The sequence below is a fragment of the Gobius niger genome (genome assembly GCF_951799975.1).
Source record: "Gobius niger genome assembly, contig: SCAFFOLD_64, whole genome shotgun sequence".
NCBI classification, from domain to species: Eukaryota; Metazoa; Chordata; class Actinopteri; order Gobiiformes; family Gobiidae; genus Gobius; species Gobius niger.
In genome coordinates, this window is record NW_027639166.1 from 23,749 (window position 1) to 50,478 (window position 26,730).

General features: G+C 44.6%; 1 protein-coding gene across 1 annotated transcript in view; it reads left to right on the plus strand.

The window, feature by feature from the left end:
- The window catches only part of ubr2 (ubiquitin protein ligase E3 component n-recognin 2), a 132,204-nt gene that overhangs the window by 5,857 nt on the left and 99,617 nt on the right, over positions 1-26,730 (plus strand). The window contains exons 4-13 of the mRNA XM_079583267.1: positions 5,790-6,034; positions 9,362-9,500; positions 9,730-9,792; positions 11,773-11,893; positions 12,042-12,140; positions 13,022-13,110; positions 13,361-13,459; positions 14,642-14,805; positions 25,183-25,282; positions 25,906-26,034. Coding sequence (XP_079439393.1) covers positions 5,790-6,034; positions 9,362-9,500; positions 9,730-9,792; positions 11,773-11,893; positions 12,042-12,140; positions 13,022-13,110; positions 13,361-13,459; positions 14,642-14,805; positions 25,183-25,282; positions 25,906-26,034 — 1,248 coding nt within the window. The remainder of the gene's footprint in view (positions 1-5,789; positions 6,035-9,361; positions 9,501-9,729; positions 9,793-11,772; positions 11,894-12,041; positions 12,141-13,021; positions 13,111-13,360; positions 13,460-14,641; positions 14,806-25,182; positions 25,283-25,905; positions 26,035-26,730) is intronic.

Sequence of the window (26,730 nt, forward strand, 5' to 3'; positions counted from 1 at the left end):
GTGTGAGGTTCTCTCTGATGCTCATGTGTTTATGTATCTGCTGTTGCTTAGATGAAGACCTCGGGTTAGTGTGAGGTTCTCTCTGATGCTCATGTGTTTATGTATCTGCTGTTGCTTAGATGAAGACCTCGGGTTAGTGTGAGGTTCTCTCTGATGCTCATGTGTTTATGTATCTGCTGTTGCTTAGATGAAGACCTCGGGTTAGTGTGAGGTTCTCTCTGATGCTCATGTGTTTATGTATCTGCTGTTGTTTAGATGAAGACCTCGGGTTAGTGAAGGTTCTCTCTGATGCTCATGTGTTTATGTATCTGCTGTTGCTTAGATGAAGACCTCGGGTTAGTGAAGGTTCTCTCTGATGCTCATGTGTTTATGTATCTGCTGTTGCTTAGATGAAGACCTCGGGTTAGTGAAGGTTCTCTCTGATGCTCATGTGTTTATGTATCTGCTGTTGCTTAGATGAAGACCTCGGGTTAGTGAAGGTTCTCTCTGATGCTCATGTGTTTATGTATCTGCTGTTGCTTAGATGAAGACCTCGGGTTAGTGTGAGGTTCTCTCTGATGCTCATGTGTTTATGTATCTGCTGTTGCTCAGATGAAGACCTCGGGTTAGTGAAGGTTCTCTCTGATGCTCATGTGTTTATGTATCTGCTGTTGCTTAGATGAAGACCTCGGGTTAGTGAAGGTTCTCTCTGATGCTCATGTGTTTATGTATCTGCTGTTGCTTAGATGAAGACCTCGGGTTAGTGAAGGTTCTCTCTGATGCTCATGTGTTTATGTATCTGCTGTTGCTTAGATGAAGACCTCGGGTTAGTGAAGGTTCTCTCTGATGCTCATGTGTTTATGTATCTGCTGTTGCTTAGATGAAGACCTCGGGTTAGTGAAGGTTCTCTCTGATGCTCATGTGTTTATGTATCTGCTGTTGCTTAGATGAAGACCTCGGGTTCGTGTTCAGGTTCTCTCTGATGCTCATGTGTTTATGTATCTGCTGTTGCTTAGATGAAGACCTCGGGTTAGTGTGAGGTTCTCTCTGATGCTCATGTGTTTATGTATCTGCTGTTGCTTAGATGAAGACCTCGGGTTAGTGAAGGTTCTCTCTGATGCTCATGTGTTTATGTATCTGCTGTTGCTTAGATGAAGACCTCGGGTTAGTGTGAGGTTCTCTCTGATGCTCATGTGTTTATGTATCTGCTGTTGCTTAGATGAAGACCTCGGGTTAGTGTGAGGTTCTCTCTGATGCTCATGTGTTTATGTATCTGCTGTTGCTTAGATGAAGACCTCGGGTTAGTGTGAGGTTCTCTCTGATGCTCATGTGTTTATGTATCTGCTGTTGCTTAGATGAAGACCTCGGGTTAGTGAAGGTTCTCTCTGATGCTCATGTGTTTATGTATCTGCTGTTGCTTAGATGAAGACCTCGGGTTAGTGAAGGTTCTCCCTGATGCTCATGTGTTTATGTATCTGCTGTTGCTTAGATGAAGACCTCGGGTTAGTGTGAGGTTCTCTCTGATGCTCATGTGTTTATGTATCTGCTGTTGCTTAGATGAAGACCTCGGGTTAGTGAAGGTTCTCTCTGATGCTCATGTGTTTATGTATCTGCTGTTGCTGAGATGAAGACCTCGGGTTAGTGTGAGGTTCTCTCTGATGCTCATGTGTTTATGTATCTGCTGTTGTTTAGATGAAGACCTCGGGTTAGTGTGAGGTTCTCTCTGATGCTCATGTGTTTATGTATCTGCTGTTGCTCAGATGAAGACCTCGGGTTAGTGAAGGTTCTCTCTGATGCTCATGTGTTTATGTATCTGCTGTTGCTTAGATAAAGACCTCGGGTTAGTGAAGGTTCTCTCTGATGCTCATGTGTTTATGTATCTGCTGTTGCTTAGATGAAGACCTCGGGTTAGTGAAGGTTCTCTCTGATGCTCATGTGTTTATGTATCTGCTGTTGCTTAGATGAAGACCTCGGGTTAGTGAAGGTTCTCTCTGATGCTCATGTGTTTATGTTTCTGCTGTTGCTTAGATGAAGACCTCGGGTTCGTGTTCAGGTTCTCTCTGATGCTCATGTGTTTATGTATCTGCTGTTGCTCAGATGAAGACCTCGGGTTAGTGTGAGGTTCTCTCTGATGCTCATGTGTTTATGTATCTGCTGTTGCTCAGATGAAGACCTCGGGTTAGTGTGAGGTTCTCTCTGATGCTCATGTGTTTATGTATCTGCTGTTGCTTAGATGAAGACCTCGGGTTAGTGTGAGGTTCTCTCTGATGCTCATGTGTTTATGTATCTGCTGTTGCTTAGATGAAGACCTCGGGTTAGTGAAGGTTCTCTCTGATGCTCATGTGTTTATGTTTCTGCTGTTGCTTAGATGAAGACCTCGGGTTCGTGTTCAGGTTCTCTCTGATGCTCATGTGTTTATGTATCTGCTGTTGCTCAGATGAAGACCTCGGGTTAGGGTGAGGTTCTCTCTGATGCTCATGTGTTTATGTTTCTGCTGTTGCTTAGATGAAGACCTCGGGTTAGTGAAGGTTCTCTCTGATGCTCATGTGTTTATGTTTCTGCTGTTGCTTAGATGAAGACCTCGGGTTAGTGAAGGTTCTCTCTGATGCTCATGTGTTTATGTATCTGCTGTTGCTTAGATGAAGACCTCGGGTTAGTGTGAGGTTCTCTCTGATGCTCATGTGTTTATGTATCTGCTGTTGCTTAGATGAAGACCTCGGGTTAGTGTGAGGTTCTCTCTGATGCTCATGTGTTTATGTATCTGCTGTTGCTCAGATGAAGACCTCGGGTTAGTGAAGGTTCTCTCTGATGCTCATGTGTTTATGTATCTGCTGTTGCTTAGATGAAGACCTCGGGTTAGTGAAGGTTCTCTCTGATGCTCATGTGTTTATGTATCTGCTGTTGTTTAGATGAAGACCTCGGGTTAGTGAAGGTTCTCTCTGATGCTCTTGTGTTTATGTATCTGCTGTTGCTTAGATGAAGACCTCGGGTAAGTGAAGGTTCTCTCTGACGCTCATGTGTTTATGTATCTGCTGTTGCTTAGATGAAGACCTCGGGTTAGTGAAGGTTCTCTCTGATGCTCATGTGTTTATGTATCTGCTGTTGCTTAGATGAAGACCTCGGGTTAGTGAAGGTTCTCTCTGATGCTCATGTGTTTATGTATCTGCTGTTGCTTAGATGAAGACCTCGGGTTAGTGTGAGGTTCTCTCTGATGCTCATGTGTTTATGTATCTGCTGTTGCTTAGATGAAGACCTCGGGTTAGTGTGAGGTTCTCTCTGATGCTCATGTGTTTATGTATCTGCTGTTGCTTAGATGAAGACCTCGGGTTAGTGTGAGGTTCTCTCTGATGCTCATGTGTTTATGTATCTGCTGTTGCTTAGATGAAGACCTCGGGTTAGTGTGAGGTTCTCTCTGATGCTCATGTGTTTATGTATCTGCTGTTGCTTAGATGAAGACCTCGGGTTAGTGAAGGTTCTCTCTGATGCTCATGTGTTTATGTATCTGCTGTTGCTTAGATGAAGACCTCGGGTTAGTGAAGGTTCTCTCTGATGCTCATGTGTTTGTGTATCTGCTGTTGCTTAGATGAAGACCTCGGGTTAGTGAAGGTTCTCTCTGATGCTCATGTGTTTATGTATCTGCTGTTGCTTAGATGAAGACCTCGGGTTAGTGTGAGGTTCTCTCTGATGCTCATGTGTTTATGTATCTGCTGTTGCTTAGATGAAGACCTCGGGTTAGTGAAGGTTCTCTCTGATGCTCATGTGTTTATGTATCTGCTGTTGCTTAGATGAAGACCTCGGGTTCGTGTGAGGTTCTCTCTGATGCTCATGTGTTTATGTATCTGCTGTTGCTCAGATGACGACCTCGGGTTAGTGTGAGGTTCTCTCTGATGCTCATGTGTTTATGTATCTGCTGTTGCTCAGATGACGACCTCGGGTTAGTGAAGGTTCTCTCTGATGCTCATGTGTTTATGTATCTGCTGTTGCTTAGATGACGACCTCGGGTTAGTGTGAGGTTCTCTCTGATGCTCATGTGTTTATGTATCTGCTGTTGCTTAGATGAAGACCTCGGGTTCGTGTTCAGGTTCTCTCTGATGCTCATGTGTTTATGTATCTGCTGTTGCTTAGATGAAGACCTCGGGTTAGTGTGAGGTTCTCTCTGATGCTCATGTGTTTATGTATCTGCTGTTGCTCAGATGACGACCTCGGGTTAGTGTGAGGTTCTCTCTGATGCTCATGTGTTTATGTATCTGCTGTTGCTTAGATGAAGACCTCGGGTTAGTGTGAGGTTCTCTCTGATGCTCATGTGTTTATGTATCTGCTGTTGCTTAGATGAAGACCTCGGGTTAGTGAAGGTTCTCTCTGATGCTCATGTGTTTATGTATCTGCTGTTGTTTAGATGACGACCTCGGGTTAGTGTGAGGTTCTCTCTGATGCTCATGTGTTTATGTATCTGCTGTTGCTTAGATGAAGACCTCGGGTTCGTGTTCAGGTTCTCTCTGATGCTCATGTGTTTATGTATCTGCTGTTGCTTAGATGAAGACCTCGGGTTAGTGTGAGGTTCTCTCTGATGCTCATGTGTTTATGTATCTGCTGTTGCTTAGATGAAGACCTCGGGTTAGTGTGAGGTTCTCTCTGATGCTCATGTGTTTATGTATCTGCTGTTGCTTAGATGAAGACCTCGGGTTAGTGTGAGGTTCTCTCTGATGCTCATGTGTTTATGTATCTGCTGTTGCTCAGATGAAGACCTCGGGTTAGTGTGAGGTTCTCTCTGATGCTCATGTGTTTATGTATCTGCTGTTGCTTAGATGAAGACCTCGGGTTCGTGTTCAGGTTCTCTCTGATGCTCATGTGTTTATGTATCTGCTGTTGCTTAGATGAAGACCTCGGGTTAGTGAAGGTTCTCTCTGATGCTCATGTGTTTATGTATCTGCTGTTGCTCAGATGAAGACCTCGGGTTAGTGTGAGGTTCTCTCTGATGCTCATGTGTTTATGTATCTGCTGTTGCTTAGATGACGACCTCGGGTTAGTGAAGGTTCTCTCTGATGCTCATGTGTTTATGTATCTGCTGTTGCTTAGATGACGACCTCGGGTTAGTGAAGGTTCTCTCTGATGCTCATGTGTTTATGTATCTGCTGTTGCTTAGATGAAGACCTCGGGTTAGTGAAGGTTCTCTCTGATGCTCATGTGTTTATGTATCTGCTGTTGCTTAGATGAAGACCTCGGGTTAGTGAAGGTTCTCTCTGATGCTCATGTGTTTATGTTTCTGCTGTTGCTTAGATGAAGACCTCGGGTTAGTGTGAGGTTCTCTCTGATGCTCATGTGTTTATGTATCTGCTGTTGCTTAGATGAAGACCTCGGGTTAGTGTGAGGTTCTCTCTGATGCTCATGTATTTATGTATCTGCTGTTGCTCAGATGAAGACCTCGGGTTAGTGTGAGGTTCTCTCTGATGCTCATGTGTTTATGTATCTGCTGTTGCTTAGATGACGACCTCGGGTTAGTGAAGGTTCTCTCTGATGCTCATGTGTTTATGTATCTGCTGTTGCTTAGATGACGACCTCGGGTTAGTGAAGGTTCTCTCTGATGCTCATGTGTTTATGTATCTGCTGTTGCTTAGATGAAGACCTCGGGTTCGTGTTCAGGTTCTCTCTGATGCTCATGTGTTTATGTATCTGCTGTTGCTTAGATGAAGACCTCGGGTTCGTGTTCAGGTTCTCTCTGATGCTCATGTGTTTCCCCTGTTGCTCAGATGAAGACCTCGGGTTCGTGTTCAGGTTCTCCCTGATGCTCATGTGTTTCCCCTGTTGCTCAGATGACGACCTCGGGCGGCGGGGGCTTCTGCGACTGCGGGGACACGGAGGCCTGGAAACAGGGCCCGTCCTGCAGAGGCCACACCCCCAAAGACCCGGAGCAGGACCTGGAGCATGACCCCCTGCAGAGCCTCGACCCGGACCTGGTCTCTCGGGCCTTTCGGGTGTTCGGAGCCGTCCTGAAATACGCCGTGGACATGTTGACCTGGGACCGAGAGGACAGTCCTCCCCCGGGACTCGAGCCGCCGTGAGGACCCTGTGCTTAATGTCTCTCCTCAAATCCCCAGTCCTCACAATAACACGTTTACTAATTGCTCTGATTCAATGTTTCTTTATTGGAACCGTTTTCCCAAAATGCAATCTCTCCGCGTCTCCTACAGACTTTAAACTGTTTTTAATATCTAATAGGCTTGTTGCACAGTATGGCTATGCTAGTTCCTCTGACCTGAAGTTGTGAGCGCCAGTACTTCCTGTCTGTATTCTTTTCCTATAAAAATTAGCTCGAACCTGCGGGAATAATAATCATATTTTCTAAAGATTACGTGGTGGACAGTGAGTTTCCTGGTAGATGAGCATTTACTGTGTTCAAATCTTGATGTAACAAGTAGGGCTGAAACAACTAATCGATTAATCGACAACTAATCGATTACTGGAATAGTTGTCAACTATTCCAGTAATCGATTAATCGTTTTCTAGTGAACACAGACTAAAATAGAGCAAAAAAGACATGACAATTATGTATTTTGGATGAAAACCTGCTTTGTTTTTAAAGTTAGGGTCTGCAGTGTTTTGTACATTGTAAATTTCATAAATATTTGTCTTTGTCTCGTCCATTCAGATAGCAGAATTAGCACAAAGAGCCTCCTACAAACATTTACTTTAAGTTTACTCCATCCACATGTCCTCAAGCGGCGCCACTTTAGCTTATGTGGTCAAAAAATTTAAAAAAAATACAATTTCCATGCACCTTTCACAGCCAAGCGATAAATCGATTAATCGTATAAATAATCGGTCGATTAATCGATTCAAAAATAATCGTTAGTTGCAGCCCTAGTAACAAGTTCAGAGGAGACGCCTGTGATCATAAAGGATTGATAGTTTGTCTTGAAGCTAAAAAATGAAAGTAGGACAAGATGGTTTATATGCAGATTAGTTTATATTTGAGGCACTATTTCAAATGTTATAATAAAATAAAAATATAAATGAAATGAATGTTAGCCTTTAGCTTCAAGACAAACTCACTGATCCTTATGAACATAGACGTCTCCTCTTCGGAAATATTTCCACTGTGCAGCAACTCGTTCACCTGCAGGAAGTGATCGTCTACCAGGAACTCACTGTCCACCACAGAATCTGTAGGAAACACCATGATTTAAACAAGTCTAAGCTAATCTTAAAGGAATAGGCCACCGTTTTTACATACAAAGATATGTTCTTAGCTCACTTTAGACGTGTTAATATATCCCCGTCTGGTCTTTGTCCGTGCGCTCACACATACGCAGCCTCTCCCACATGTCACATAGCTCCGAAAAAGCTCACGATAGAAGCTACCAAGCTCTTCCACGTGTTCCCTATTTAAATAAAGTTACGTGAAGTGTTTTCATGCGAAGTATATTTACACAGAAATGTAGCATGTGGATTTTATAAGCAGATAAAAAGGGGAACTATATTGTGAGGCGTAATGATACGAGGAGCACAGCGTCCGCGCAGTAACTCCTAAAGACTTCCCCGCTCACTTCCGTCAATAACCTTTAGGAGTTACTGCGCGGACGTTTTACTCCTCGTATCATTACGCCTCACAATAAAGTCCCCCTTTTTATTTGCTTATAAAATCGACATGCTACATTTCTGGGTAAATATACTTTGCATGAAAACACTTCACGTAACTTTATTTAAATAGGGAACACGTGGAAGAGCTTGGTAGCTTCTATCGTGAGCTTTTTTGGAGCTATATGACATGTGGGAGAGGCTGCGTATGTGTGAGCGCACGGACAAAGACCAGACGGGGATATATTAACTCGACTAAAGTGAGCTAAGAACATATCTTTGTATGTAAAAACGGTGGCCTATTCCTTTAATGGAAATTAATACGGACAGGAAGTACTAGCGCCCACAGCTTCCGCTCAGAGGAACTAGCGTAGCCACATTGCGCAGCAAGCCAATCCCTAACCTGATTTATAGAGTTTTGAACTTCAAAAAACAAGGCTTAAAAGGTCCGTGTACCGTTCGATCACTTTTCAATTTGAAAACAACAATGAAATGACCCATAATCGTGTGCTATAAGCATTTTTCATTCATACAATGAAGCAAAATCACTCAAAATGGCACATATTTTAATATTTGAGTATGATACAAAAACGCTCAGAGCTGAAACACTGGGCTTGTCTTTGGGAGTTTCTAACAGGGAGAAACTAACGCATGGATTGTAAAAACTTTTTGCAGTTGTTCAATGTTCAGTTTTTGTCCTGGGGTATTGGCACTCTGTAGATATGACTTCCTCCCAGATGGGATCGGTTATGCCCGGAGCTAACTACAGCGCGATGCTAGGTGGCCAACGCAGCGCGATGCAGTGGCTCTACCTGGGGGTGTGTAACCTGTGAGCTTCCCCGAGCTCCTTTCTCCTCCACTAAACAAGGCATGAGTCTTGTATCACCTGGATGTGGACTCTCTACGTAAGGGATTTAGAACGCTGGTCATTATCAGGAAAATAAGCACCGACAGGGCAACGGTCCAGTTCGGACAGTTGGCAAATGGCCGCTTATTATACGGCCATTGGCCAACTGAACACACACAACATAAACTTCGTACCCTTTTGTAAAGGCCGAAAGGTTTATTTAATGACTTCTGCGGGCTTAAAAAGAAGTAATAGAATTTTGAAGGTGATTCTAAAAGCAACAGGTCACCAGTGAAGGGAAGACAGAGCAGGAGCGATATATTCATGTCGTCTGTTATTGTTTTCTTCCGCAGTTTTGGCCGGATGTTTTGGTGAATGGTCGGCAGCAGCTGATGCACCAGGCGTCTAACCCGGTTTTATAAAGTGATAGATCTGTTACAGCGCGAGAGAAGCAATGCCCCGTTTATGGACATTGTTTTTTCCGATCATAGGATTTTTATCAAATATGAAAATGTAAAATGCCGACCACGGCCAACGGATGTGACGACATCGCCATCGCTCGTATTTAGAGGGATTTGTTTGGGTGATTTTTTTATTGTAGTTTTCAAATTGAAAATTGACGGTACACGGACCTAAACAAATAGCACATTTTAAAACTAAACAAGGTCCAAAATCTGTCTGAAAAAGTCTAATATGTCACAAAATAAAGCCATTAAACTCGGATCTGTCCATTATTCAGATTCCGTTGCCGAATATGTGGCATTTTGGAATTTTCTTATTTTTATATGAAAACATAAAATGGCCAAACACTTGTTCTTGTCTCATATTTCTGTCTCTCTCTGCCACAAACGTAGCAAATCAAAGTCTCTGGATTATTCACCTGCAGCATCTCATCTCCCCTTCTGAGAGTTTGTAGATCATGTGGTTAAGTTCAGGACTGACACTGGTTTTGTTCTGCAGGGACAAAGGAGACACGTTTTACTGCATGTTGTTCAATGACGAGGTGCACACGTATGAGCAGGTGATCTACACGCTCCAGAAGGCCGTGAACTGCAGTCAGAAGGAGGCGGTGAGCTTCGCCACCACCGTCGACCGCGAGGTGGGTAACACTGCCTTGGTTCCGCCTTGGTTCCGCCTTGGTTCCGTCTTGGTTCCGTCTTGGTTCCGTCTTGGTTCCGTCTTGGTTCCGTCTTGGTTCCGTCTTGGTTCCGCCCTGGTTCCGTCTTGGTTCCGTCTTGGTTCCGTCTTGGTTCCGTCCTGGTTCCTGCTGCTTCTGAGCGACACCGTGAACGACTGAACAAATCTAATCCAGGGCTGGTCTGTTTCAGGGCCGGACGTCCGTGCGCTTCGGAGACTTTCAGTTCTGTGAACAGGCCAAGTCTGTGATCGTGGTGAGTACCAGACTCTCTCCACTTTGTCCTAATGAGCTCTGCATTACACTTAAGTCACTCCTACAGACATGCAGCAGGTTAGGCTACGTCAGTCCAAATCCGACACAGACCCTCTGGCCCTCAAGATGATTTTGAGGAAATCAGACAGTACTTACACATGTTTAGAGTTTGTGGGGAAGCTGGTCACAGGTGGAAATGGGCAGACTTGACAACCATGTAACTCTTACCAAGCAAAATAAACTTCTCAGTGACACATACATGAACACAGTGGCTCCTCAGTGACCACAGCAGTCAGCTTTACACCTCTCCTGATGGTAAAGGACCTCCCTCTGGTAAGGACCATTAGCTTGATGGGTAAGTTCAAACAATAAGTTTAGCTGGTATGTTTTTATGTTTTACATAAAGCATGTGTTGTGTCCACAATTATAACTCCATCCATCCAGCTGCTGGAGTTGCACCAGCCCCTATGGCGCCCCCTGCAGGTGGTGGGTCCACAGAAGGACGGCCTCACGGTTCTCGGGCCTGTTGGTCTCTCATAAGGAGCTTCTGACCCGCTCTGTGTCTGACCCGTCACCTATAGGACCTGTTTGCCCTGGGAGACCCTACAGGGGCACGAAGCCCCCGACACCAGAGCTCCAGGATCATTCGGGTGCTCAAACCCTCCACCACGTTAAGGTTCCAGGAAGGGCTCTATTTATAACTGTTCAAATTAAATCAATGACAGATACAAGCCAAAAATCATACACAAAGTATCCACCAGTTCCCCCCCGCCACATGGTTCAGCCTAGCATTTTAAAATGGCCGACAAAGACCACGCCTTCCCTTTGTTCCCACCACGTGGTACAGGTGAGCTTGTATACTGAGTGTATGAATAAATAAACAGAGTTTTAAACCAACAACAATGTGACATAATTATTAACTTAATGAAATGAATCCCATGGTTATTGTTCGCTGGTGATTTAGCAAATGAAACAAACGAAGCAAAGTGACAAAATAAATAATGGGACAAACTCACTTCGTCACAGAGTTAAACGAGAGAAATACTGGACAGCTGGAGGAGGTGTGGCCTCGGGGTCAGAGCAGCTGGAGGAGGTGTGGCCTCGGGGTCAGAACAGCTGGAGGAGGTGTGGCCTCGGGGTCAGAACAGCTGGAGGAGGTGTGGCCTCGGGGTCAGAGCAGCTGGAGGAGGTGTGGCCTCGGGGTCAGAACAGCTGGAGGAGGTGTGGCCTCGGGGTCAGAACAGCTGGAGGAGGTGTGGCCTCGGGGTCAGAACAGCTGGAGGAGGTGTGGCCTCGGGGTCAGAACAGCTGGAGGAGGTGTGGCCTCGGGGTCAGAACAGCTGGAGGATGGATGGATGGACATCACGTACAGCGCTGGCATTTGTAGACAGTGCACTGGAAAAAGGATAATCGGCCCTCGGTCTCCAAGAGAACTTCCCGACCCGCTTTACAGGCTCTAACTCTTTATTTCATGTTATTACCTGTATCGTCTCAGAGGAACACCGGGCGCCAGTCGAAGTAGTAGTTCATGTGTTATTATCATTAGTTCATGTGTTATTATCATTAGTTCATGTGTTATTATCATTAGTTCATGTGTTATCATTAGTTCATGTGTTATCATTAGTTCATGTGTTATTATCATTAGTTCATGTGTTATTATCATTAGTTCATGTGTTATTATCATTAGTTCATGTGTTATTATCATTAGTTCATGTGTTATTACCTGTATCGTCTCAGAGGAACACGGGGCGCCAGTCGAAGTAGTAGTTCATGTGTTATTATCATTAGTTCATGTGTTATTATCATTAGTTCATGTGTTATTATCATTAGTTCATGTGTTATTACCTGTATCGTCTCAGAGGAACACCGGGCGCCAGTCGAAGTCGTAGTTCATGTGTTATTATCATTAGTTCATGTGTTATTATCATTAGTTCATGTGTTATTATCATTAGTTCATGTGTTATTACCTGTATCGTCTCAGAGGAACACCGGGCGCCAGTCGAAGCCTCTGAAGGTCCAGGTCATGCACTCGTCTGTCGTCGCTCACCAGGTGTTCGCCCTCAGAACTCTGGGCTGGCTCTCCCAGGTCATCTCCTGCTCAGGTGAGTCTGTCCCGCCCCTGACCCCGCCCCTGACCCCGCCCCTGACCCCGCCCCTGACCCCGCCCCTGACCCCGCCCCTGACCCCGCCCCTGACCACGCCCCTGACCACACCCATGTGTTGATGTCAGCTCTGTTCTGTTGTGTGCAGACGGCCTCAGGAGGATTCTGTGTAAAGTGGCTTTAGAGTCTGGACCTGGAGGGACTTTGGTCGACCGCCTGATGCTCAGCGACTCCAAGATGTGGAAAGGTGAAACTACACTCCTACAACACACTCCTACAACACGACTCCTACAACACACTCCTACAACACACTCCTACAACACACTCCTATAACACACTCCTACAACACACTCCTACAACACACTCCTATAACACACTCCTATAACACACTCCTACAACACACTCCTATAACACACTCCTATAACACACTCCTACAACACACTCCTACAACACGACTCCTATAACACACTCCTACAACACACTCCTACAACACGACTCCTACAACACACTCCTACAACACACTCCTACAACACGACTCCTATAACACACTCCTACAACACGACTCCTATAACACACTCCTACAACACACTCCTACAACACGACTCCACTACAATCACCAGCGATGACCCACTCTCAGCCACAATCCACTGAAAAACACTCAGATCTGCTATAACCCACTACAGGTCCAATAAAAACCACTACAGGCCCAATAAAAACCACTACAGGCCCAATAAAAACCACTACAGGCCCAATAAAAACCACTACAGGCCCAATAAAAAACACTACAAGCCCAATAAAAACCACTACAAGCCCAATAAAAACCACTACAAGCCCAATAAAAACCACTACAGGCCTAATAAAAATACTATAGACCCACTAAAACCACTACAAACCAGTATAAACGCTGGAAGGATGACTCACTGCTTTAGTCCAACCCAAACTCGAGTCCGAGCTGTGGGAAGGCAGGAGTGGGACCAACATAGACTTTATTTTAAGCTGTGTACTTGTACTTACACTGTGTACTTGTACTGTGTACTTGTACTTACACTGTGTACTTGTACTGTGTACTTGTTCTTACACTGTGTACTTGTACTGTGTACTTGTACTTACACTGTGTACTCACTCCAGGGGCGCGGAGCGTGTACCATCAGCTGATGATGAACAGTCTCCTCATGGACCCTCAGTACAAGAAGGTCTTCGCTCTTCACTTTGCCCAGGTACTACTACTACTACTACTACTACTACTACTACTACTACTACTACTACTGCTACTACTACTACTACTACTACTACTACTGCTACTACTACTACTACTACTACTGCTACTACTACGACTACGACTACGACTACGACTACGACTACTACTACTACTACTGTTAGTACTGCTGCTACTGCTTCTTCTACTTCTCCTGTTAGTACTCTGTGTACTTCTGTGTACTCTGTGTACTTCTGTGTACTCTGCTACAGAACTACGAGCGTCTTCAGAGCGATTACGTCAAAGATGATCACGATCGAGAGTTCTCCATCACAGACCTGTCGGTGCAGATCTTCACTGTGCCGTCTCTGGTGAGTCTCCCCCTGTAGGAGAGAACAGGTACTGCAGCGTCTCCCCAGACACTCCCCCTGTAGGAGAGAACAGGTACTACAGCGTCTCAGACACTCCCCCTGTAGGAGAGAACAGGTACTGCAGCGTCTCAGACACTCCCCCTGTAGGAGAGAACAGGTACTGCAGCGTCTCAGACACTCCCCCTGTAGGAGAGAACAGGTACTACAGCATCTCCCCCTGTAGGAGAGAACAGGTACTACAGCATCTCCCCCTGTAGGAGAGAACAGGTACTACAGCGTCTCCCCAGACACTCCCCCTGTAGGAGAGAACAGGTACTACAGCGTCTCCCCCTGTAGGAGAGAACAGGTACTGCAGCGTCTCAGACACTCCCCCTGTAGGAGAATAAAAGTAAAAGATGCTCTGGATGATCCTGGTCTGATCCTGGTCTGGTCCTGGTCTGATCCTGGTCTGATCCTGGTCCTGGTCTGATCCTGGTCCTGGTCCTGATCCTGGTCCTGGTCCTGATCCTGGTCTGATCCTGATCCTGATCCTGGTCTGATCCTGGTCCTGGTCCTGATCCTGGTCTGATCCTGGTTCTGATCCTGGTCCTGATCCTGGTCTGATCCTGGTCCTGATCCTGGTCTGACCTGATCCTGGTCTGATCCTGATCCTGATCCTGGTCTGATCCTGATCCTGATCCTGGTCTGATCCTGGTCCTGGTCCTGATCCTGGTCTGATCCTGGTTCTGATCCTGGTCCTGATCCTGATCCTGGTCTGATCCTGGTCCTGATCCTGGTCTGACCTGATCCTGGTCTGATCCTGGTCCTGGTCTGATCCTGGTCTGGTCCTGGTCTGATCCTGGTCTGATCCTGGTCTGGTCCTGGTCTGATCCTGGTCTGATCCTGGTCTGATCCTGGTCTGGTCCTGGTCTGATCCTGGTCTGATCCTGGTCTGGTCCTGGTCTGATCCTGGTTCTGGTTCTGGTCTGATCCTGGTCCTGGTCTGACCCTGGTCTGGTCCTGGTCCTGATCCTGGTCTGACCCTGGTCTGATCCTGGTCCTGGTCTGATCCTGGTCTGACCCTGGTCTGGTCCTGGTCTGATCCTGGTCCTGATCCTGGTCTGGTCCTGGTCTGGTCTGGTCTGACCCTGGTCTGGTCCTGGTCTGGTCCTGGTCTGATCCTGCTCCTGGTCCTGGTTCTAGGCGCGGATGCTGATGGTGCAGAAGAACCTGATGACCGTGATCATCCGCACGTTCTTGGACCATCTGAGGCACCGAGACCTTCAGGGCCGGTTCCAGTTCGACCGATACACAGCGCAGCAGGCGTTTAAGTTCGGCCGAGTGCAGAGCCTCATCGGAGACCTCAAGTCAGTGTTTCATTTGTTTAACACCTCAAGTCAGAGCTTCATCTGTTCTTTCACCTCAAGTCAGTGCTTCATTTGTTTAACACCTCAAGTCAGTGCTTCATTTGTTTTACACCTCAAGTCAGTGTTTCATTTGTTTTACACCTCAAGTCAGTGTTTCATCTGTTCTTACACCTCAAGTCAGTGCTTCATCTGTTACACCTCAAGTCAGTGCTTCATTTGTTTTACACCTCAAGTCAGTGTTTCATCTGTTCTTACACCTCAAGTCAGTGTTTCATCTGTTCTTACACCTCAAGTCAGTGTTTCATCTGTTCTTACACCTCAAGTCAGTGTTTCATCTGTTCTTACACCTCAAGTCAGTGTTTCCTTTGTTCTTACACCTCAAGTCAGTGCTTCCTTTGTTCTTACACCTCAAGTCAGTGCTTCATCTGTTCTTACACCTCAAGTCAGTGCTTCATTTGTTCTTTCACCTCAAGTCAGTGCTTCATTTGTTCTTTCACCTCAAGTCAGTGCTTCATTTGTTCTTTCACCTCAAGTCAGTGCTTCATTTGTTCTTACACCTCAAGTCAGTGCTTCATTTGTTTTACACCTCAAGTCAGTGTTTCATCTGTTCTTACACCTCAAGTCAGTGCTTCATCTGTTCTTACACCTCAAGTCAGTGTTTCATCTGTTCTTACACCTCAAGTCAGTGTTTCATCTGTTCTTACACCTCAAGTCAGTGTTTCCTTTGTTCTTACACCTCAAGTCAGTGCTTCCTTTGTTCTTACACCTCAAGTCAGTGCTTCATCTGTTCTTACACCTCAAGTCAGTGCTTCATTTGTTCTTACACCTCAAGTCAGTGTTTCATTTGTTCTTACACCTCAAGTCAGTGCTTCATCTGTTCTTACACCTCAAGTCAGTGCTTCATCTGTTCTTTCACCTCAAGTCAGTGCTTCATCTGTTCTTACACCTCAAGTCAGTGCTTCATCTGTTCTTTCACCTCAAGTCAGTGCTTCATCTGTTCTTACACCTCAAGTCAGTGCTTCATTTGTTTAACACCTCAAGTCAGTGTTTCATTTGTTCTTTCACCTCAAGTCAGAGCTTCATCTGTTCTTACACCTCAAGTCAGTGCTTCATTTGTTCTTACACCTCAAGTCAGTGCTTCATCTGTTTTACACCTCAAGTCAGTGTTTCATCTGTTCTTACACCTCAAGTCAGTGCTTCATTTGTTCTTTCACCTCAAGTCAGTGCTTCTTTTGTTCTTTCACCTCAAGTCAGTGCTTCATTTGTTCTTTCACCTCAAGTCAGTGTTTCATTTGTTCTTACACCTCAAGTCAGTGCTTCATTTGTTCTTACACCTCAAGTCAGTGCTTCATTTGTTCTTACACCTCAAGTCAGTGCTTCATCTGTTCTTACACCTCAAGTCAGTGCTTCATTTGTTTAACACCTCAAGTCAGTGCTTCATTTGTTCTTACACCTCAAGTCAGTGCTTCATTTGTTCTTACACCTCAAGTCAGTGCTTCATCTGTTCTTACACCTCAAGTCAGTGTTTCATCTGTTCTTACACCTCAAGTCAGTGCTTCATTTGTTCTTTCACCTCAAGTCAGTGCTTCATTTGTTCTTACACCTCAAGTCAGTGCTTCATCTGTTCTTACACCTCAAGTCAGTGCTTCATTTGTTCTTACACCTCAAGTCAGTGCTTCATTTGTTCTTACACCTCAAGTCAGTGCTTCATCTGTTCTTACACCTCAAGTCAGTGTTTCATCTGTTCTTACACCTCAAGTCAGTGTTTCATTTGTTCTTTCACCTCAAGTCAGTGCTTCATTTGTTTAACACCTCAAGTCAGTGCTTCATCTGTTCTTACACCTCAAGTCAGTGCTTCATCTGTTTTTACACCTCAAGTCAGTGTTTCATTTGTTTTACACCTCAAGTCAGTGCTTCATTTGTTTTACACCTCAAGTCAGAGCTTCATTTGTTCTTACACCTCAAGTCAGTGTTTCATTTGTTTTACACCTCAAGTCAGAGCTTCATTTGTTTAACACCTCAAGTCAGTGCTTCATCTGTTCTTACACCTCAAGTCAGTGCTTCATCTGTTTTTACACCTCAAGTCAGTGTTTCATTTGTTTTACACCTCAAGTCAGTGCTTCATTTGTTTTACACCTCAAGTCAGAGCTTCATTTGTTCTTACACCTCAAGTCAGTGTTTCATTTGTTTTACACCTCAAGTCAGTGCTTCATTTGTTTTACACCTCAAGTCAGAGCTTCATTTGTTCTTACACCTCAAGTCAGAGCTTCATTTGTTCTTACACCTCAAGTCAGTGTTTCATTTGTTTTACACCTCAAGTCAGAGCTTCATTTGTTCTTACACCTCAAGTCAGTGCTTCATCTGTTCTTTCACCTCAAGTCAGTGCTTCCTTTGTTCTTTCACCTCAAGTCAGAGCTTCATTTGTTCTTACACCTCAAGTCAGTGTTTCATTTGTTTAACACCTCAAGTCAGTGCTTCATTTGTTACACCTCAAGTCAGTGCTTCATTTGTTCTTACACCTCAAGTCAGTGCTTCATTTGTTTAACACCTCAAGTCAGTGTTTCATTTGTTTAACACCTCAAGTCAGTGTTTCATTTGTTTTTACACCTCAAGTCAGTGCTTCATTTGTTTAACACCTCAAGTCAGTGTTTCATTTGTTCTTACACCTCAAGTCAGTGTTTCATTTGTTACACCTCAAGTCAGTGCTTCATTTGTTCTTACACCTCAAGTCAGTGCTTCATTTGTTTAACACCTCAAGTCAGTGTTTCATTTGTTTAACACCTCAAGTCAGTGCTTCATTTGTTTAACACCTCAAGTCAGTGCTTCATTTGTTACACCTCAAGTCAGTGCTTCATTTGTTTTTACACCTCAAGTCAGTGCTTCATTTGTTACACCTCAAGTCAGTGTTTCATCTGTTCTTACACCTCAAGTCAGTGTTTCATTTGTTTTTACACCTCAAGTCAGTGCTTCATTTGTTACACCTCAAGTCAGTGTTTCATCTGTTTAACACCTCAAGTCAGTGTTTCATTTGTTTAACACCTCAAGTCAGTGCTTCATTTGTTCTTACACCTCAAGTCAGTGTTTCATTTGTTACACCTCAAGTCAGTGTTTCATTTGTTTAACACCTCAAGTCAGTGTTTCATTTGTTACACCTCAAGTCAGTGCTTCATTTGTTCTTTCACCTCAAGTCAGTGTTTCATTTGTTTAACACCTCAAGTCAGTGTTTCATTTGTTACACCTCAAGTCAGTGTTTCATTTGTTTTACACCTCAAGTCAGTGTTTCATTTGTTTTACACCTCAAGTCAGTGTTTCATTTGTTCTTTCACCTCAAGTCAGTGTTTCATCTGTTACACCTCAAGTCAGTGCTTCATCTGTTCTTACACCTCAAGTCAGTGTTTCATTTGTTCTTACACCTCAAGTCAGTGCTTCATTTGTTCTTACACCTCAAGTCAGTGCTTCATTTGTTCTTTCACCTCAAGTCAGTGCTTCATTTGTTCTTACACCTCAAGTCAGTGCTTCATTTGTTCTTACACCTCAAGTCAGTGCTTCATTTGTTCTTACACCTCAAGTCAGTGCTTCATTTGTTCTTACACCTCAAGTCAGTACTTCATTTGTTTAACACCTCAAGTCAGTGTTTCATCTGTTCTTACACCTCAAGTCAGTGCTTCATTTGTTTTACACCTCAAGTCAGTGTTTCATTTGTTTTACACCTCAAGTCAGTGTTTCATTTGTTCTTTCACCTCAAGTCAGTGCTTCATTTGTTCTTACACCTCAAGTCAGTGCTTCATTTGTTCTTACACCTCAAGTCAGTGCTTCATTTGTTCTTTCACCTCAAGTCAGTGCTTCATTTGTTCTTACACCTCAAGTCAGTGTTTCATCTGTTTAACACCTCAAGTCAGTGCTTCATTTGTTCTTACACCTCAAGTCAGTACTTCATTTGTTCTTACACCTCAAGTCAGTACTTCATTTGTTCTTACACCTCAAGTCAGTGCTTCATTTGTTCTTACACCTCAAGTCAGTGCTTCATTTGTTTAACACCTCAAGTCAGTGCTTCATCTGTTCTTTCACCTCAAGTCAGAGCTTCATTTGTTCTTTCACCTCAAGTCAGTGTTTCATCTGTTCTTACACCTCAAGTCAGTGCTTCATTTGTTCTTACACCTCAAGTCAGTGCTTCATTTGTTTTACACCTCAAGTCAGTGTTTCATCTGTTCTTACACCTCAAGTCAGAGCTTCATTTGTTCTTTCACCTCAAGTCAGTGTTTCATCTGTTCTTACACCTCAAGTCAGAGCTTCATTTGTTCTTTCACCTCAAGTCAGTGCTTCATCTGTTCTTACACCTCAAGTCAGTGCTTCATTTGTTCTACACCTCAAGTCAGTGCTTCATTTGTTTAACACCTCAAGTCAGTGTTTCATCTGTTCTTTCACCTCAAGTCAGTGTTTCATCTGTTCTTACACCTCAAGTCAGTGTTTCATTTGTTCTTTCACCTCAAGTCAGTGCTTCATCTGTTCTTACACCTCAAGTCAGTGCTTCATTTGTTCTTACACCTCAAGTCAGTGCTTCATCTGTTCTTACACCTCAAGTCAGTGCTTCATTTGTTTTACACCTCAAGTCAGTGCTTCATTTGTTTAACACCTCAAGTCAGTGCTTCATCTGTTCTTTCACCTCAAGTCAGTGCTTCATTTGTTCTTACACCTCAAGTCAGTGCTTCATTTGTTTAACACCTCAAGTCAGTGCTTCATCTGTTCTTTCACCTCAAGTCAGTGCTTCATTTGTTCTTTCACCTCAAGTCAGAGCTTCATTTGTTTTACACCTCAAGTCAGTGTTTCATTTGTTACACCTCAAGTCAGTGTTTCATTTGTTCTTACACCTCAAGTCAGTGCTTCATTTGTTTAACACCTCAAGTCAGTGCTTCATCTGTTCTTACACCTCAAGTCAGTGCTTCATTTGTTCTTACACCTCAAGTCAGTTTTTCATTTGTTTTACACCTCAAGTCAGTGCTTCATTTGTTCTTTCACCTCAAGTCAGTGCTTCATTTGTTCTTACACCTCAAGTCAGTGCTTCATTTGTTTAACACCTCAAGTCAGTGCTTCATTTGTTCTTTCACCTCAAGTCAGTGCTTCATTTGTTCTTACACCTCAAGTCAGTGCTTCATTTGTTCTTACACCTCAAGTCAGTGCTTCATTTGTTTAACACCTCAAGTCAGTGCTTCATTTGTTTAACACCTCAAGTCAGTGCTTCATTTGTTCTTTCACCTCAAGTCAGTGCTTCATTTGTTTAACACCTCAAGTCAGTGCTTCATTTGTTTTACACCTCAAGTCAGTGCTTCATTTGTTTAACACCTCAAGTCAGAGCTTCATTTGTTTAACACCTCAAGTCAGTGTTTCAATTGTTCTTACACCTCAAGTCAGTGTTTCAATTGTTCTTACACCTCAAGTCAGTGCTTCATTTGTTGGTTTTTAGTCTTTATGAGTCGACCAAATGATCTATAGATTTGTTTTTTCATGAACCTCTTTTAATGACTCTGATGTTCAGGTGTGTCTGATGTTCAGGTATGTCTGATGTTCAGGTGTGTCTGATGTTCAGGTGTGTCTGATGTTCAGGTGTGTCTGATGTTCAGGTGTGTCTGATGTTCAGGTGATGTTCAGGTGATGTTCAGGTGATGTTCAGGTATGTCTGATGTTCAGGTGATGTTCAGGTGATGTTCAGGTGATGTTCAGGTGATGTTCAGGTATATCTGATGTTCAGGTGATGTTCAGGTATGTCTGATGTTCAGGTGTGTCTGATGTTCAGGTGTGTCTGATGATCAGGTGATGTTCAGGTGTGTCTGATGTTCAGGTGTGTCTGATGTTCAGGTGATGTTCAGGTATGTCTGATGTTCAGGTGATGTTCAGGTATGTCTGATGTTCAGGTGTGTCTGATGTTCAGGTGATGTTCAGGTGTGTCTGATGTTCAGGTATGTCTGATTTTCAGGTGTGTCTGATGTTCAGGTGTGTCTGATGTTCAGGTGATGTTCAGGTGTGTCTGATGTTCAGGTGTGTCTGATGTTCAGGTGTGTCTGATGTTCAGGTGTGTCTGATGTTCAGGTATGTCTGATGTTCAGGTGCGTCTGATGTTCAGGTGTGTCTGATGTTCAGGTGTGTCTGATGTTCAGGTCAGTCTGATGTTCAGGTGTGTCTGATGTTCAGGTGTGTCTGATGTTCAGGTGTGTCTGATGTTCATGTGTCTGATGTTCAGGTGTGTCTGATGTTCAGGTGTGTCTGATGTTCAGGTATGTCTGATGTTCAGGTGTGTCTGATGTTCAGGTGTGTCTGATGTTCAGGTGTGTCTGATGTTCATGTGTCTGATGTTCAGGTGTGTTTGATGTTCAGGTGTGTCTGATGTTCAGGTGATGTTCAGGTGATGTTCAGGTGTTTCTGATGTTCAGGTGTGTCTGATGTTCAGGTGTGTCTGATGTTCAGGTGTGTCTGATGTTCAGGTGATGTTCAGGTGATGTTCAGGTGTGTCTGATGTTCAGGTGTGTCTGATGTTCAGGTGTGTCTGATGTTCAGGTGTGTCTGATGTTCATGTGTCTGATGTTCAGGTGTGTTTGATGTTCAGGTGTGTCTGATGTTCAGGTGTGTCTGATGTTCAGGTATGTCTGATGTTCAGGTGTGTCTGATGTTCAGGTGTGTCTGATGTTCAGGTGTGTCTGATGTTCAGGTATGTCTGATGTTCAGGTGTGTCTGATGTTCAGGTGATGTTCAGGTGTTTCTGATGTTCAGGTATGTCTGATGTTCAGGTATGTCTGATGTTCAGGTGTGTCTGATGTTCAGGTGATGTTCAGGTGTGTCTGATGTTCAGGTGTGTCTGATGTTCAGGTGATGTTCAGGTGATGTTCAGGTGTGTCTGATGTTCAGGTGTGTCTGATGTTCAGGTGTGTCTGATGTTCAGGTGTGTCTGATGTTCATGTGTCTGATGTTCAGGTGTGTTTGATGTTCAGGTGTGTCTGATGTTCAGGTGTGTCTGATGTTCAGGTATGTCTGATGTTCAGGTGTGTCTGATGTTCAGGTGTGTCTGATGTTCAGGTGTGTCTGATGTTCAGGTGTGTCTGATGTTCAGGTGATGTTCAGGTATGTCTGATGTTCAGGTGTGTTTGATGTTCAGGTGTGTCTGATGTTCAGGTGTGTCTGATGTTCAGGTATGTCTGATGTTCAGGTGTGTCTGATGTTCAGGTATGTCTGATGTTCAGGTGTGTCTGATGTTCAGGTGATGTTCAGGTGATGTTCAGGTATGTCTGATGTTCAGGTGATGTTCAGGTATATCTGATGTTCAGGTGATGTTCAGGTATGTCTGATGTTCAGGTGTGTCTGATGTTCAGGTGTGTCTGATGTTCAGGTGATGTTCAGGTGTGTCTGATGTTCAGGTGTGTCTGATGTTCAGGTGATGTTCAGGTATGTCTGATGTTCAGGTGATGTTCAGGTATGTCTGATGTTCAGGTGTGTCTGATGTTCAGGTGATGTTCAGGTGTGTCTGATGTTCAGGTGTGTCTGATGTTCAGGTATGTCTGATGTTCAGGTGTGTCTGATGTTCAGGTGATGTTCAGGTGTGTCTGATGTTCAGGTATGTCTGATTTTCAGGTGTGTCTGATGTTCAGGTGTGTCTGATGTTCAGGTGTGTCTGATGTTCAGGTGATGTTCAGGTGTGTCTGATGTTCAGGTGTGTCTGATGTTCAGGTGTGTCTGATGTTCAGGTGATGTTCAGGTGTGTCTGATGTTCAGGTATGTCTGATGTTCAGGTTTGTCTGATGTTCAGGTGTGTCTGATGTTCAGGTGTGTCTGATGTTCATGTGTCTGATGTTCAGGTGTGTTTGATGTTCAGGTGTGTTTGATGTTCAGGTGTGTCTGATGTTCAGGTGTGTCTGATGTTCAGGTGTGTCTGATGTTCAGGTGTGTCTGATGTTCAGGTGTGTCTGATGTTCAGGTGTGTCTGATGTTCAGGTGTGTCTGATGTTCAGGTGTGTCTGATGTTCATGTGTCTGATGTTCATGTGTGTTTGATGTTCAGGTGATGTTCAGGTGATGTTCAGGTGTGTCTGATGTTCAGGTGTGTCTGATGTTCAGGTGTGTCTGATGTTCATGTGTCTGATGTTCAGGTGTGTTTGATGTTCAGGTGTGTCTGATGTTCAGGTGTGTCTGATGTTCAGGTGTGTCTGATGTTCAGGTGTGTCTGATGTTCAGGTGTGTCTGATGTTCAGGTGTGTCTGATGTTCAGGTGTGTCTGATGTTCAGGTGATGTTCAGGTGTGTCTGATGTTCAGGTGTGTCTGATGTTCAGGTGTGTGTGATGTTCAGGTGATGTTCAGGTGTGTGTGATGTTCAGGTGTGTCTGATGTTCAGGTGTATGATGTTCAGGTGTGTCTGATGTTCAGGTATGTCTGATGTTCAGGTGTGTCTGATGTTCAGGTGATGTTCAGGTATGTCTGATGTTCAGGTGTGTCTGATGTTCAGGTGTGTCTGATGTTCAGGTGATGTTCAGGTGTGTCTGATGTTCAGGTATGTCTGATGTTCAGGTGTGTCTGATGTTCAGGTGATGTTCAGGTGTGTGTGATGTTCAGGTATGTCTGATGTTCAGGTGTGTCTGATGTTCAGGTGATGTTCAGGTGTGTCTGATGTTCAGGTGTGTCTGATGTTCAGGTATGTCTGATGTTCAGGTGTGTCTGATGTTCAGGTCAGTCTGATGTTCAGGTGTGTCTGATGTTCAGGTGTGTCTGATGTTCAGGTCAGTCTGATGTTCAGGTGTGTCTGATGTTCAGGTGTGTCTGATGTTCAGGTGATGTTCAGGTGATGTTCAGGTGATGTTCAGGTGATGTTCAGGTATGTCTGATGTTCAGGTGTGTCTGATGTTCAGGTATGTCTGATGTTCAGGTGTGTCTGATGTTCAGGTCAGTCTGATGTTCAGGTGTGTCTGATGTTCAGGTGTGTCTGATGTTCAGGTCAGTCTGATGTTCAGGTGTGTCTGATGTTCAGGTGTGTCTGATGTTCAGGTGATGTTCAGGTGATGTTCAGGTGTGTCTGATGTTCAGGCGTGTCTGATGTTCAGGTGTGTCTGATGTTCAGGTGTGTTTGATGTTCAGGTGATGTTCAGGTGTGTCTGATGTTCAGGTCAGTCTGATGTTCAGGTGTGTCTGATGTTCAGGTGTGTCTGATGTTCAGGTGATGTTCAGGTGATGTTCAGGTGTGTCTGATGTTCAGGCGTGTCTGATGTTCAGGTGTGTCTGATGTTCAGGTGTGTTTGATGTTCAGATGATGTTCAGGTGTGTCTGATGTTCAGGTCAGTCTGATGTTCAGGTGTGTTTGATGTTCAGATGATGTTCAGGTGTGTCTGATGTTCAGGTGTGTCTGATGTTCAGGTGTGTTTGATGTTCAGATGATGTTCAGGTGTGTCTGATGTTCAGGTGTGTCTGATCAGGTCAGTCTGATGTTCAGGTGTGTCTGATGTTCAGGTCAGTCTGATGTTCAGGTGTGTCTGATGTTCAGGTGATGTTCAGGTGTGTCTGATGTTCAGGTGTGTCTGATGTTCAGGTGTGTCTGATGTTCAGGTGTGTCTGATGTTCAGGTGTGTCAGATGTTCAGGTATGTCTGATGTTCAGGTGTGTCTGATGTTCAGGTCAGTCTGATGTTCAGGTATGTCTGATGTTCAGGTGTGTCTGATGTTCAGGTGTGTCTGATGTTCAGGTGTGTCTGATGTTCAGGTGATGTTCAGGTGTGTGTGATGTTCAGGTGATGTTCAGGTGTGTCTGATGTTCAGGTATGTCTGATGTTCAGGTGATGTTCAGGTGATGTTCAGGTGATGTTCAGGTGTGTCTGATGTTCAGGTGTGTCTGATGTTCAGGTGTGTCTGATGTTCAGGTGTGTCTGATGTTCAGGTGTGTCTGATGTTCAGGTATGTCTGATGTTCAGGTGTGTCTGATGTTCAGGTGTGTCTGATGTTCAGGTGATGTTCAGGTGTGTGATGTTCAGGTATGTCTGATGTTCAGGTGTGTCTGATGTTCAGGTGTGTCTGATGTTCAGGTGTGTCTGATGTTCAGGTGATGTTCAGGTGTGTGATGTTCAGGTGTGTCTGATGTTCAGGTGTGTCTGATGTTCAGGTGTGTCTGATGTTCAGGTGATGTTCAGGTGTGTCTGATGTTCAGGTGTGTCTGATGTTCAGGTATGTCTGATGTTCAGGTGATGTTCAGGTGTGTGATGTTCAGGTGTGTCTGATGTTCAGGTGTGTCTGATGTTCAGGTATGTCTGATGTTCAGGTGTGTTTGATGTTCAGGTGTGTCTGATGTTCAGGTGATGTTCAGGTGTGTCTGATGTTCAGGTGTGTCTGATGTTCAGGTGTGTCTGATGTTCAGGTATGTCCTGGTGAGCCGTCCTGTGGAGTGGACAGATGAACTCAGGGTCAAGTTCCTGGATGGATTTGAGGCGTTTCTGGACCTGCTGCGCTGCATGCAGGTACCACTCCCTTCCTCCTCACTCCTGCTCACTCCTGCTCACTCCTGCTCACTCCTGCTCACTCCTCCTCACTCCTGCTCACTCCTCCTCACTCCTCCTCACTCCTGCTCACTCCTGCTCACTCCTGCTCACTCCTCCTCACTCCTGCTCACTCCTCCTCACTCCTGCTCACTCCTGCTCACTCCTGCTCACTCCTGCTCACTCCTCCTCACTCCTGCTCACTCCTCCTCACTCCTGCTCACTCCTGCTCACTCCTGCTCACTCCTGCTCACTCCTGCTCACTCCTCCACACTCCTGCTCACTCCGGCTCACTCCTGCTCACTCCTCCTCACTCCTGCTCACTCCTGCTCACTCCTGCTCACTCCTCCTCACTCCTGCTCACTCCTCCTCACTCCTGCTCACTCCTGCTCACTCCTGCTCACTCCTGCTCACTCCTCCTCACTCCTGCTCACTCCTGCTCACTCCTGCTCACTCCTCCTCACTCCTGCTCACTCCTGCTCACTCCTCCTCACTCCTGCTCACTCCTGCTCACTCCTCCTCACTCCTGCTCACTCCTGCTCACTCCTCCTCACTCCTGCTCACTCCTCCTCACTCCTGCTCACTCCTGCCCCTCTCTCCTCCAGGGCATGGACGCGGTTGTGCGGCAGGTGGGGCAGCACATCGAGATGGAGCCTGAGTGGGAGGCGGCCTTCACCCTGCAGATGAAGCTCACCCCCATCATCTCCATGATTCAGGACTGGACCCGGACCGATGTGAGAACCCCGACTCTGACCCTGACTCTGACCATAACCCCGACCATAACCCATAACCCCGACCCCAACCCTGACCCCAACCCTGACCATAACCCCAACCCTTACTAAAACCCTGACCCCAACCCGACCATAACTCTGACCATAACCCCAACCCCGACCCTAACCCCGACCCTTACTATAACCCGACTCTGACCATAACCCTGACCATTTGTATATTTCAGGATGTTTGTTTATTTCAGGATGTTTGTTTATTTCAGGACGTTTTTATATTTCAGGATGTTTGTATATTTCAGGATGTTTGTTTATTTCAGGATGTTTGTATATTTCAGGATGTTTGTATATTTCAGGATGTTTGTTTATTTCAGGATGTTTGTTTATTTCAGGATGTTTGTTTATTTCAGGATGTTTGTATATTTCAGGATGTTTGTATATTTCAGGATGTTTGTTTATTTCAGCATGTTTGTATATTTCAGGATGTTTGTATATTTCAGGATGTTTGTTTATTTCAGGATGTTTGTTTATTTCAGGATGTTTGTTTATTTCAGGATGTTTGTTTATTTCAGGATGTTTGTATATTTCAGGATGTTTGTTTATTTCAGGATGTTTGTATATTTCAGGATGTTTGTTTACTTCAGGATGTTTGTTTATTTCAGGATGTTTTTTTATTTCAGGATGTTTGTATATTTCAGGATGTTT